The sequence below is a fragment of the Oncorhynchus kisutch genome, linkage group LG23 (assembly GCF_002021735.2).
Source record: "Oncorhynchus kisutch isolate 150728-3 linkage group LG23, Okis_V2, whole genome shotgun sequence".
In the NCBI taxonomy this organism is placed as follows: domain Eukaryota; kingdom Metazoa; phylum Chordata; class Actinopteri; order Salmoniformes; family Salmonidae; genus Oncorhynchus; species Oncorhynchus kisutch.
This window is the reverse complement of record NC_034196.2, coordinates 3338961-3352841: the sequence shown is the minus strand read 5'-3', so window position 1 is coordinate 3352841 and position 13881 is coordinate 3338961. Positions and strand designations below refer to the sequence as shown.

The following is a 13881-nucleotide window of genomic DNA, read 5'->3' as shown; positions in this document are numbered from 1 at the left end:
GAGTGGTTTGTCACAGAAGAAGTGGTTTGGGAAGAAGAAGACCATAGTTTTTTTCCCCCCATCAGTTAAAACCTTGTAAGTGAACCCATCTAAAAGGTTTAGGTCATCTAATCTACATGTTTGGGTCAATTTAATCTTACTTTAAATTGCCAATATAGGCCAGATGTGAAAGCATCATAAGAGCTGCCACGCATGGAGAAATAGCAAAGATGTATATTCGTTACGGAAACCCGTTTACCGTTTCAGAACCAAATGGAAGTCAAATTCAGGTAGGTCCCTCCCCATTTCGTTCTGTTTAAGAAACGTTTTGCAACAGAAACGGCTGAATTCATCTTGTTTACTGTGGAGGGATTATGGCAAGTCTTCTCTCATCAGACGGTGCTTCTCAATTAGACTGCATGAATGTAACTAAAAGGAGAAAGACATGAGTGAATGCATCAGTAATACATGTTTTGCCGAATGTTGAGAGCTCAGAAGACAATGGAGTTTGCATCACAACATGAAAAACAAGGACCCACTGCCTGTACAAGCAACATAATGTATTACAATCTACAATAATCTATGGATTTAAGTATGCCTACTCAACCATGTTTATGCCTTGTGTGTGTGTGAGAGAGAGAGAGAGAGAGAGAGAGAGAGAAAGAAAGAGAGGTGCATCCTCTTCTGACGTCATCACGTGTATCCATTCATCACGTGTCGCCATATTGGGTCAGGAAGTGGAAAGTAATTGAAGTGAAAATCTGTTGCAGGTTTACTGTTGTAGTTATTCGAATATTAATTCCATTTCCACCCAATTTTACGATCAACTGGGTTTTATTTATGCACCGGAAACACTAAAACCTTCAGGAGATATCAAATCATTTGTATTTACCTGTTGTTGGGACGTGCATCCAGAGTATGACTTCCCTAACACAGCGAAGTTCGGGCCTGGTGCAGAGGAGGACCGAGGCCTCTCGCAATGCAGCTGCCGATAAGGAGAGGGGGTCAGATGATGAGGACAACGAGCCACGTCAAGAGGAAGAGGATGAGAAAGGAGACTCCAAAGAAACTCGACTGACGTTGATGGAAGAAGTGTTGCTGTTGGGATTGAAAGATCGAGAGGTATGGTGTTAGTTATCGTCGTTAGCATGTTGCTATAACGTTAGCTAGCTACAGTAACTCTAGCTGTTTATTTACGTTCCAACCAGCTTACGATATGTGCTAACATAGCTAGCTAAGCTAATGCGCTTTTCCTTACGTTAGCTTTACCGTCTATTCAACGTTGCAAACAAATAGTGCTTTCAATACAACTGGGAACTTGGGGGTGGGAACGAGAAAATCATAACGTCAGTGATCTTCAGGTCGGGAAGTCGGATCTCTAGAAAAATACCCGAATTTCCGAGTTGGAAGACCGTTTTTTTTCCCATTCTAAGCTCGTTTTTCCCGAGTTCCCAGTTGTCTTGAACTCTCCGAAGTTCGAGATTTCCGAGTTCCCATTTGTTCTGAAAGGTTTTCAAACGTGTCACTTTGTGCGTGTCACCTCTGTCACCAGTAGGATGTTTGCTTAGTATAACCAGGACGTGTCATCATGTGAAGCATTCACCAAATGCTTGACTTTTTTTTTTCTCCAACAGGGCTACACTTCATTCTGGAATGACTGCATTTCTTCTGGTCTCCGAGGTTGTATGCTCATCGAACTGGCTTTGAGAGGGAGACTGCAGCTAGAGGCTTGTGGTATGAGGAGGAAAAGCCTGCTGGCCAGAAAGGTGAGGAAAACACACTGATTCACTTGGTTACCACGCTTGTGTCAAATATATATTTTAACTAACCCAAGATGGACCACAGCCTGTCATCTTCCTCCATGGTATTATGGTGATTCGCAAATAAGTATTAGATGTGCATGCCGCAACTTACTGGATAGGTTGAAAACGGAGACACTTTAAAACAGAGATAATAGGTGAAAATAAAACAACTTACTGGATAGGTTGAAAACGGAGAAACTTTTTAAAACAGAGATAATAGGTGAAAATAAAACAACTTACTGGATAGGTTGAAAACGGAGACACTTTAAAACAGAGATAATAGGTGAAAATAAAACAACTTACTGGATAGGTTGAAAACTGAGACACTTTAAAACAGAGATAATAGGTGAAAATAAAACATCGTCCAAGTATTCTAAAAGGAAACTAAATGTACTCCTTCAGTCAGACTCAAATGTGTACTCAGATCCCTACACAGGCTCGGGAGCCTGGGAGGGGGGGAACATCTTCATTCAATATTCCCTGCACCGTTTCAGTCCTGAGGTCCTGGAGATCCCAAAATATTTTTGCCACCTTAACAATGATACCTAGTTTCATATATTAGTTTGTCCAGTGCAATTTATCAATTGTGCAAAAATGCAACAGTCCACTTTCTTCACTATTAGTATTTCATGATCTCTGATGAACACCATCTCTCTACAGGCTGTTGGGCATCCACTACCATTTAATCTCCACTCGCTCCTTCAGCTATTTGTACTGCCTCCACAAAGGAGACCTGCTGGAGCAAGCCCTGATCCTAGATACTGTGACCTCCTTCACCCTTACTGGCTCTTCACCAATGACATGCATTCCTTCTGCAAACCTTTTTACAATTGTAACGCTGCAGTGGTTTTTGTACACACGGTTTCACCGCATGTCTCACATACCTAAGTTTTACTTTGAGTCAAACGACACTAAAGCCGATAGACTTTCCACCTTCTTCCGGTGTATCATTCGGGTCAAGCGTTTGTGCGTCTACCACCCCTGGCATGTTCTCCCTAAACCATGAAGCCTCTGTCCAACGAGACACCAGAGATGACACCTTTTAATCGGTGCCCTACTCAGAAAATCCTAGCTTTCCACATCATAGGACGATAGAGCTTTTGCTCTTTTGACACACACAAAATCACCATCATACCGCTTCTGGTCACTCTGACCAATTCCACTTTTCCCAATTTGTCCTTCGCCATCTTTGAGACCGCAAAACGGGTCACCCCCCAAAAAAACATGCTGGTGAATCGCACTCCAACAAACTTCTACTCCTGTCCAACTTGAGGCCTTTTTTATTCCACTCTTCACCGTCGTCCACACTCATTCTCACCAATTTTACTCGCGCCCACAGAATCACACAATGCTTCCGCCATTGCTCCCCACCACAGCCTGTTGTTTCCAATGGAAGCATGAATCATAAAAAGCAGAACAAGCAAGGAAGTGGGCATAGCAAAGCATGAGCTAGCCAGATCCTATTGGCACGTTCTACCCTGTATTTGCATATTTCTGTTAGGCAACGCCTACTCTGAAGTGCGCGAGGGCAATAACTCAATTCGCCCTTGCTCTCCTTCTAAACAACACCACGTATAAAAAAACCTTTGGCAAAGGCAGTAGTCTACAAAACTTAGTACACTCTTATGAATAGTTTCTAGTTTTGTGAACAGAGAACTGTATTGAGATGTTTCGTCCATGAGAACATTTCCAGAATGTCGCTCCATCTTCTGCCACTGGGTTTCCTCTCGTCACCATATTTGGTAATGCCAACCGGATGCTTCACATCCAGTGAAAGATCTGGCTCATTGTTCTAATTGTGCTTGCGTCTTTTCCGTACACAGGCTCAGGGTCTTGTGAGGGTGGAACAGTTGTCAGCAGGATTCCTTCGAAGGCCTCGGCTCTGAAATTACAATGTCCAAAAACATTCAGCCGCACTCACAATGATGCACATTTTCTCAGATTCCTTCTCCACTTGTGCTGTACAGTTTATGACCATTGCAATAAATTATACAAAGTCCACCTTTTTAACATGTAATACACTATATATACAAAAGTATGTGGACATCCCTTCAAATGATTGGATTCTGCTATTTCAGCCAAACCCGTTGCTGACAGGTGTATAAAATCGAGCACACGGCCATGCAATCTCCATAGACAAATATTGGCAGTAGAATGGCCCGTACTGAAGAGCTCAGTGACTTTTCAACGTGGCACTGTCATAGGATGCCACCTTTCCAACAAGTCAGTTTGTTAAATGGCTGCCCTGGTCAACTGTAAAGGCTGTGCGATAGGCCACACAAGCTCCCAGAACGGGACCGCCGAGTGCTGATCTGCAGAGGGCATAAAAATCGTCTGTCTTCAGTTGCAACACTTATTACCAAGTTCCAAACTGCTTCTGGAAGTAACGTCAGCACAATAACTGTTCATTGGTCGCTTCAAGAAATAGGTTTCCATGGCCGAGCAGCTGCACACAAGCTTAAGATCACCATGCGCAATGCCAAACGTTGGCTGGAGTGGTGTAAAGCTCGCCACCATTGGACTCTGGAGCATTGGAGACATGTTCTCTGGGGTGAGAACGCTACCTGCCCGAATGCATAGTGCCAACTGTAAAGTTTGGTGGAGGAGGAATAATGGTCTGGGGCTGTTTTTCATGGTTCGGCGAGGCCCCTTAGTTCCAGTGAAGGGAAATCTTAACACTACAGCATACAATGTCATTCTAGAATCTAGACGATTCTGTGCTTCCAACTTTGTGGAAACAGTTTGGGGAAGGCCCCTGGCTTCAATGGAGGCATGTTCATCACCACATTTCACCTTTGGCATACAATACTCTTCCCATCTGCATACACTTGCCACATGACCAAATATTTTTTATTTATCATAGTTGATGGGATTTGGCACGAAAGCTCTTACAGAATATCTCATAAAGCCGAACTTTATATGTGAAGGGAGAGACTGTTCATCAAAGAACAATAGTATGGATGGAGTAAACGTCTTCACTCCATCCACTATACTGGTCAGTCGACATCTGCATTCACTTCCAGCACCACCCCTTGAGATAATCCCCATTGATAGGCGCCTTGCATTGAAGAGCCACACACGGCACATTACATTCCGATATCTTTTTGAGGAACAAAGCACATTTCTTCGGCTCCACGTACACACAAACCCCCAAAATAAAACAAAAACAATGTTTTCACAATTATTCCCGCACAGTGACGTAATAGTAATTCATCCTACAGGATTTATTTTTATTACCCACCCACTAATACCCTCACCCAATTTTCCATCTACCCTCTCCCCCACAACCCCACCAACCCATCTCTTACCTATGGCTGGGAAAAGAGACAAAATCATCATAACAAAAACATAAATCATTATAAAAGCAACTGTAAAAAATGAGGTACAGACATTGGTATTAAATAGGTTGTTGAAGTACACTGATTGGTCTACATTGATAATGGCGTTGGAAGGGATGGCTGCCGTTTTACGGGTTCCTACCCAACTGTGCTATTTAACATATTTTTTGTTTAACATATTTTGTACATAAAGTTGCGTCAGGACAGAGCGTCTACGTCTGGTAAGACGGGGTGGAGGTGTGTGTTTATTTGTCAATAACAGCAGATGTCTAATATTAAAGAAGTCTCAACGTATTGCTCGTCTGAGGTAGAGTAGTTCATGATAAGCTGTAGACCACACCTATTGATAAGAGAATTATGTTCTCCGGGTACATAACCCAATTTAATTATATTACTCAGTCTGCAAACCAGAATTTGTAAGATCCTGGTGGAAAATACCGACGGAGGCCCAGCTAAAATAGTCAACAAGGTTTATTCACGGGAACGTTCTAAAGTCAAGAATACAAAGCAATTCATTTTATACTGACTTCTCACGCCCACACATGCACACACGCACACACATACGCACACACAACCATACGCACACAATGTTCTGCTACGCACACACTGTCTCACTACCCAGCCGACAGAGATAGTGACCTTGTCCTTGAGACGTACTCCCCGTTCTCTCCCAAATCTCTAGTCAGGTCGGCACCAAGCTCAGACAGTCTGTGTTTTAAAATACCATAAAGACATATTGTTTTACCCTAATCCTGACTAGAACTACACATTTACTGATTATGATTTTATACATTCTAATCAATTCCATACAATTATATGATTCAGGGCCGAATATTCGAATCATTCAATTAACAGAAACTCTTGGTAGATAGTTGAGAATTATCTATATTATTCATAGCCGTCTATTTACCACCACAAACCCGATGCTGGCACTAAGACCACACTCAACGAGCTGTATAAGACCATAAAGCATACAAGAAAATGCTCATCCTGAAGCAGCGCTCCTAGTGGCCGGGGACTTTAATGCATGGAAACTTAAACCCGGTTTACCTCATTTCTACCAGCATGTCACATGTGCAAACCGAAGGGGGGAAAACTGTAGACCACCTTTACTCCACACACCGAGATGTGTACAAAGATCTCCCTCGCCCCCCATTTGGCAAATTTGACCATAATTCTATCCTCCAGATTCCTGCATACAAGCAAAAACAAAAGCATGAATTACCAGTGACTCGCTCAATACGGACGTGGATGCTACGCTACAGGACTGTTTTGCTAGCACAGACTGGAATATGTTCTGGGATTCATCCAATGGCATTGTGGAGTATACCACCTCAGTCACCGGCTTCGTCAATAAGTGCATTGACGACATTGTCCTCACAGTGACCTTACGTACATATCCAAACTAGAAGCCATGGATTACAGGCAACATCCGCACCGAGGTAAAGGCTAGAGCTGCCGCTTTCAAGGAGCGGGACACTAATCCGGACTCTTATAAGGAATCCCGCTATGCCCTCAGACGAACCATCGAACAGGCAAAGCATCAATACAGGACAAAGATTGAATCCTACTACACTGGCTCTGACGTAGGATGTGGCAGTGCTTGCAAACTATTACGGACTGTAATGAGAAACCCAGCTGTGAGCTGCCCAGTGGTGCGAGCCTACCAGACAAGCTAAATGCCTTTTTTATGCTCGCTTCGAGGCAAGCAACACTGAAGCATGCATGAGATCACCATCAGCTCCGTAGCTGATGTGAGCAAGACCTTTTTAAACAGGTCAACATTCACAAGGCCGTGGGGCCAGATGTATTACCAGTGCGTGTACTCGTAGCATGCACGGACCAACTGGCGTGTCTTCACTGACATTTTCAATCTGTCCCTGACCGAGTCTGTAATACCCATGTTTCAAGAAGACCACTATGGTCCCTGTGCCCAAGAAAGCGACGGTAACCTGCCTCAATGGGCTACGCCCCGTAGCACTCGCGTCGGTAGCCATGAAGTGCTTTTGAAAGGTTGGTCATGGCTCACATTAACACCATCATCCCGGAAACCATAGACCCACTCTAATTCGCATACTGCCTCCACATATGACACAATCTCAATCGCACTCCACACTGCCCTTTCCCACCTTGACAAAAGGAACACCTATGTGAGAATGCTGTTCATAGACTACAGCTTAGCGCTGAACACCATAGTGCCCACAAAGCTCTTCACTACGCTAAGGACCCTGGGACTAAACAACTCCCTCTGCAAGTCGATGTTGGACTTCCTGACGGGGCTCCACCAGGTGGTAAGGGTAGGCAACAACACATCTGCCACGCTGATCCTCAACACCGGGGGCCCTTGGGTGTGCGCTTAGTCCCCTCCTTTACTCCCCTCACCCACGACTGCGTGGCCAAGCACGACTCCAACGCCATCATTAAGTTTGCTGACGACACAAGTGGCCTGTCACCGACAACGATGAGACAGCCCATAGGGAGGTCAGAGACCTGGCAGTGTGGTGCCAGGACAACAACATCTCCCTCAATGTGAGCAAGACAAAGGAGATTATCGTGGACAGGTAAAGGCTGAACAGGCCCCCATTAACATCAACGGGGTTGTAGTGGAGCATGTTGAGAGTTAAGCTCCTTGGTGTCCACATCACCAACAAACTATCATGGTCCAAACACACCAAGACAGTTGTGAAGAGGGCATGACAACACCTTTTCCCAATCAGGAGACTGAAAAGATTTGGCATGGGTCCCCAGATCCTCATTTCTACAGCTGTGCCATCAAGAGCATCCTGACCGGTAGCATCACCGCCTGGTATGGCAACTGCTCGGCATCCGACCGTAAGGCGCTACAGAGGGTAGTGCTTACGGCCCAGAGGAAGGCCCCAAAAATGGTCAGACTCCAGTCGCACAAGTCATAAACTGCTCTCTCTGCTACCACATGGCAAGCTGTACCGGAGTGCCAAGTCTAGATCCAAAATGCTCCTTAACAGCTTCTACCCCCAATCTAGAAGACTGCTGAACAATTAGTAAAAGGGCCACCCAGACTATTTACATTGACCCCCCCCACCCCTTGGTTTTTACACTGCGGCTACTCGCTGTTAATAGTCACTTTACCCCAACCTACATGTACAAACTACCTTGACTAACCTGTGCACCCGCACATTGACTCAGTACTGGTACCCCCTGTACATAGCCTCATTATTGTTATGTGCTTTTATTGTTACTTAAAACATTTACTCTTAGTTTATTTAGTAAATATTTCCTTAACTCTATACTCGTAAGTAAGCTTTTCACTGGAAGGTCTACACCTGTTGTATTCCGCGCATGTGACAAATAAAATTAGATTTGATTTAGTCATACTTTTCAGTTCATTTAAAAAAAAAATCACTATTCTTTCCTAAGTAGTTTCATCTGACATCATTGTCTTTATTCAATCAAATGCAGAGTTATTTAATAGTCTGTGACAGTGCCTCGCAGACCGGCCACTCCCCATACCTATCCACTCCTACACCAGCACACCAGAAAGTGTAGAGTTATTTAATAGTCTGTGACAGTGCCTCGCAGACCGGCCACTCCCCATACCTATCCACTCCTACACCAGCACACCAGAAAGTGCAGGTCAAGGGTTTGTTAGTTAAGCAGCTACAGTACATTCAGAAAGTATTCATATCCCTTGGCCCTTGACTTATTCCACATTTTTGTTGTGTTACAGCCTGAACAACTTTACAAATCTTGAATAATTTTAACAATAATGGGCAAATATTGTACAATCCAGGTGTGCAAAGCTCTTAGACTCACAGCTGTAATCACTACCCAAAAGTGCTTAATTATATATATATTTTTTAAGTAAATCTACAAACAAAATTCCAAATGAAAATGTATGGGGTATTGTGTGTAGGTAAGGTAAGTGACACAGTTAAAAATCCATTTTAAATTCAGGCTGTAACACGACAGCATGTGGAAAAAGGGGCGTGAATACTTTCTGAAGGCACTGTTTCTTCTTGTTACCCTAACTGATGTCACATTGCATCCATGATTTGTATTGATCAGATGTCCCGGGAAACTCCCATCAGTCCAAAACCCTCCCTCGGACTAAAAAAACAAGGCAAAACTATAGATTCCACCGGAACCTCTACTTCTCTTATTTCATTTTTTTCACCACTCTTAACACACTCGTATCTTGTTCCAACGTGCCGTCACCACGGCTGTCGGTTTCACACAGAACATCTTCTTCCACCTCTCTCTCAAGTGTCAACAGCCTACAAACCCACTTGCTTATACACTGAGTGTACGAAACATTAAGAACACCTGCTCTTTCCAAGACTGACCAGGTGAATCCAGGCTATGATCCATTATTGAAATCAAATGTTAAATCCCCTTCAGTCAGTGTAGATCAAGGGGAAGGAGACGGGTTAAAGAAGGATTTTTAAGCCTTGAGAAAATTGAGACATCGATTTTGTATGTGTGCCATTCAGAGGGTGAATGGGCAGGACAAAGGATTTAAGTGCCTTTTGTACGGGGTTTTGGGAGAAGGTACCAGGTTTGTGTCAAGAACTGCAATGCGGCTGGGTTTTTCATGCTCAACCGTTTCACGTGTGTATCAAGAATGGTCCACCACCCAAAGGACATCCTGACACAACTGTGGGAAGCATTGGAGTCAACATGCCCGCATCCCAGTGGAAACGCTTTCATCATCCATGGCGTTAACCGCTAGGCAACCTGCCGTGTGTGTGTGGTATTGCAACGTGGTAGACCAGCAGAGTCTGCCAACTCTAGACGTTTGTGCTTATGTGTGTATATCCCAATGTTACAGTAAGGTTTTGTTGTGTGTGTGTGAAATCAACATAAAAAAAAAAAAACTGGTATCTATTTTGTCAGGTTATCTGTAAGTCAGCCGCCCCTACAGGAGACATGTTGCTGGACGAGGCTCTGAAGCATGTCAAAGAAACCCAGCCCCCAGAAACAGTCCAGAGCTGGATAGAGCTGCTGAGCGGTGAGAAGCCATATTGAATACGCCCACCCTCCATTACTTCCCCTATTTTAAACTACTGTATTTTTTTATCTGTCTGTCTTCCGTTCTTAGTGTTTTGTTCTTTATTATCATCATGATTTTTTTTATATTACCACCTCCCCTTCCCAGTCCTGTTTGAAATGAAATGAGTTTGTCTTGATGTTTTTTTTTAAACAATAGCTAGCCTATTAGGTTTCCAAGTAAAATTGTACCCGTCATTTGTTTTGTTGTCCAGGTGAGACGTGGAACCCATTGAAGCTGCACTACCAGCTGAGGAATGTCCGTGAACGTCTGGCCAAGAACCTGGTCGAGAAAGGCGTTCTGACCACAGAGAAACAGAACTTCCTCCTCTTCGACATGACCACACACCCGCTGACCAACGACACCATCAAACAGCGGCTGGTCAAGAAGGTCCAGGAGTCCGTCCTGGACAAGTGGGTGAACGATCCGGGGCGCTTCGACAAGCGCGTGCTGGCCCTGATCTTCCTGGCCCACTCATCAGACGTGCTGGAGAACGCCTTCGCCCCGCTGCTGGACGAACAGTATGACCTGGCCATGAAGAGGGTACGTCTGCTGCTGGACCTGGAGCCAGAGGCGGAGAGCACCAAGGCCAACGCTAACGAGTTGCTGTGGGCCGTGGTGGCCGCCTTCACCAAATGAAGCCCTACCGGAAACCAACGTGAGACGGAACTTTAAAAAAACACTACAGACCTCTGGGGCTCAGAGCTCTCAGATCTCCCCTGTTCTGATATGACGACGACAAGGATGATGATGGTGTTGGCAGTGAGGAAGACAACGATGAAGATCACAAAGCACGGCTCTCCCTCTGTATTGACAGTGCTGTGACCCCTGACCTCTCGGAGTCACTGTCCTGTTATCTCCTGGCCAGTTGGTTGACATCAAGTACCCTGTGGGTTCGTCCCAAATGGCACCCTGTTTCCTAATATGAGGCACTTTTTGAGCAGGGCCTTAATGGCTCTGATCAAAAGTAGGCACTACATAGGAAATGGGGTGCCATTTGGGTTGCGGCCTTTCTGTTCACTGTGAGACCTAGTGTAACTTTAAGCACTTGCGTCAGTAGCTGGCACCCACCCAGGTCTGTGTCCTTTCTTTTAGGAGGGACTTTTAAAACCGCTAGGTTTTGCGTGACCATCATGGCCCAGACCTACCATGATGACCTGATATGATCATACAGAACATAAGTCATTGTTTTTGTCTTTTGCGTTTAGTCACTTTGAGGAGTTTTTTTTAGACATGACCTATAGATCTCACGTCTGTTTGTTGTTAATAAATGTTAACCATCTCCAAACCATTTTGCACATTCAACACGGGATATTGAAGAGTTTACTATTTGTAAAAACAAGCAGAAAAAAATCATGAAGTTGAATTCCGAAGCACCGTTTATTTTGTTCAGGGTACCAACCCAAGTGCATTATTCCTGTTAAATTTGACTTTGTGTCCCCCTCTCCATGTACTAAAGAATCGTAGCTTGTGCTTTCCATCCCTTTCAGATGGGAGACTATATTCTCTGCAACTCTATCATCCTATTCCAGACACTGCGCGTCTCCTCTTTGCAGGCAAACTGGTTTCGGGTGTACATGTGTGCAGTCATGTTTCGAAGAGGTACAGTTTTCAAGAAAGAAACTCTCAAATTGGCCAAATATCTATGTCATTTAGTTAGTGTATTGAGAGAAGAAGAAAAATATATTGTGGCATATGACTAGGTAGAAGAAACATCTAAAACGGGCTAATTGTATTATATACGTGTCCCGCTCTGGCAGTATAATCTTAACGCTTTTGATTTTATCCTTAATGTATATTTTATTTTCTACTTGAGCCAATTTCTATTGCTTTAATATAATTCACATGATTACATTCATATTTAGTTGGTCTTCATTCATGGTTTGGGCTTTTTTCTTTTTCTCTCTCTTTTATGCCTGCTAGTTGGTTGTACTATTCATCACTAGGAGTTGGCCCTAACTACTGATACAGGGTCAGATACTATTTGATCTGCCTTAAGGTTTAGGACAGGGGGAAGGGTTATCTGATCCTAGATCTGTGGTTGGGGGTTAGCATTTGACTGATCTGGAGGGTGTACAGACAAAGTATGGTGGAGGGATTGGATGGGGATGATTTATATAGTATGGATTTCCTGAGAGGAACTGATTATAATATCAAATTTGATCAATTAATGTACAGCGTAATGAAAGGGATCTTCTGTATGCTTTTTTTTTTTTTACCACAATAAAGGATGGATCTTTTTAAGTGCCTGAATTTAGCACTGTGTAGCGCTCCTGTCTTTATCAGCCGGCTTCTGTATGATAATTCCTTGAAGGAATTACCAGTACTCAAAACAAACGCCTCCAGATTGATTGCACTACAACAGCGTGTAAAAAAGGACTCGCCGTCTGACTAAAACATACGGTATATGTTGTCTGACTTTTTTTCTTTCTTTTAACAGAATCAAAAACACTAACAATGGATAACTAACTATACAAGATGCAGTTTTTTGAACACCGCTTTTAGTGGCACATGTAGTAATTAATGGAAGCAAAAAATTGCTCCTAGGCCTCTGGCCTCCACGTAACACATGATAGCGCTTTGAAGGACACTGTGTCCATGATCTCTATGTAGTTGAACATGATAGGACACTTGTCCCCAATGACAGAATGATGATCTCTATGTAGTTGAACATGATAGGACACTTGTCCCCAACGACAGATCATCATTTGTTGCATCACACTTTGTATGATTGTTTTTTTTTGGCTCTGGACACCCTTTTTGAGTCGGATGGTCCATATGACTGGCAACAGGTCTGCCAAATGCAGTGGTGTAAATATACTTGTCTTTTTGGGGGTATCTGTGCTTTACTAATGATATTTTTGACAACTTTTACCTTACTACATTAAAAAAAAGATAATGATGTTATTTTTACTCCATACTCCCAGAAGTACATTTTGCATGCTTAGCAGGACAGGAAAATGGTTAAATTCACACACTTATCAAGAGAACATCCCTGGTCATCCCTCGTGCCTCTGATCTGGTGGACTCACTAAACACAAATGCTTCATTTGTAAGTTATGTCTGAGTATTAGAGTGTAACACTGGCTATCTGTAAATGGTTTGCTTATTATAATGAATTTGAAATGATTTACACTTTTGATACTTAACTATATTTTAAAACCAAATACTTTTTGAAGTTTTACTCAAGTAGTATTTTACTGGGTGACTTTCACTTTTACTGGAGTCAATTTCTATTAAGGTATCTTTACTTTTACTCAAGTATGAAAATGTGGTACTTTTCCCACCCCTGGCCAAATGTCAAACGACACATGGTGGTGCACTGGTTTTGCCATTACAATGTCACAGGTTCACTGTTCACTCTCTCCATGACAAAGTATCCCCTTGACTTCACCTCACCCCTGAATCACTGAGGGTGAACTGGAACCCTCCATTCTGCCCACTGCATGGTTAACAAAACCGTTGCCCTCGGGCACTGAGGTAGTATTCCGTCTTCTTGTTTCGGTGATCTTCAGAGAGGGGGTTGAAGTGCCTCACTTCACATTGATTATATTCTTGTAATGTGTTGTCAATATCTCCAACCATTTGGATCTCCAGTCCAGGACGTCACTAGCGAGGCCGTCTCCAACTTTACGCAGCTGATGCGCACAATCCAGAACGGCATTTAGATCTGGAGAGAAGAGAAAGTAACCATTTAGTCGGTCAGTTTAACAGGATAATGTCTCATTTGTGGTAA

The 13881-nt window shown here is 43.5% G+C and overlaps 1 protein-coding gene across 1 annotated transcript; it reads left to right on the top strand.

Annotated features, from left to right (window-relative positions):
• The first annotated feature begins 613 nt into the window (after window positions 1–613).
• On the top strand, window positions 614–12311 carry golph3b (golgi phosphoprotein 3b). Its single transcript, XM_020457581.2, has 4 exons — window positions 614–1101; window positions 1614–1745; window positions 9992–10106; window positions 10360–12311. The coding sequence occupies exons 1-4, from the start codon at window positions 898–900 to the stop codon at window positions 10782–10784; spliced, it is 876 nt and encodes a 291-aa protein (XP_020313170.1). The 5' UTR covers window positions 614–897; the 3' UTR covers window positions 10785–12311.
• Window positions 12312–13881: the final 1570 nt, after the last annotated feature.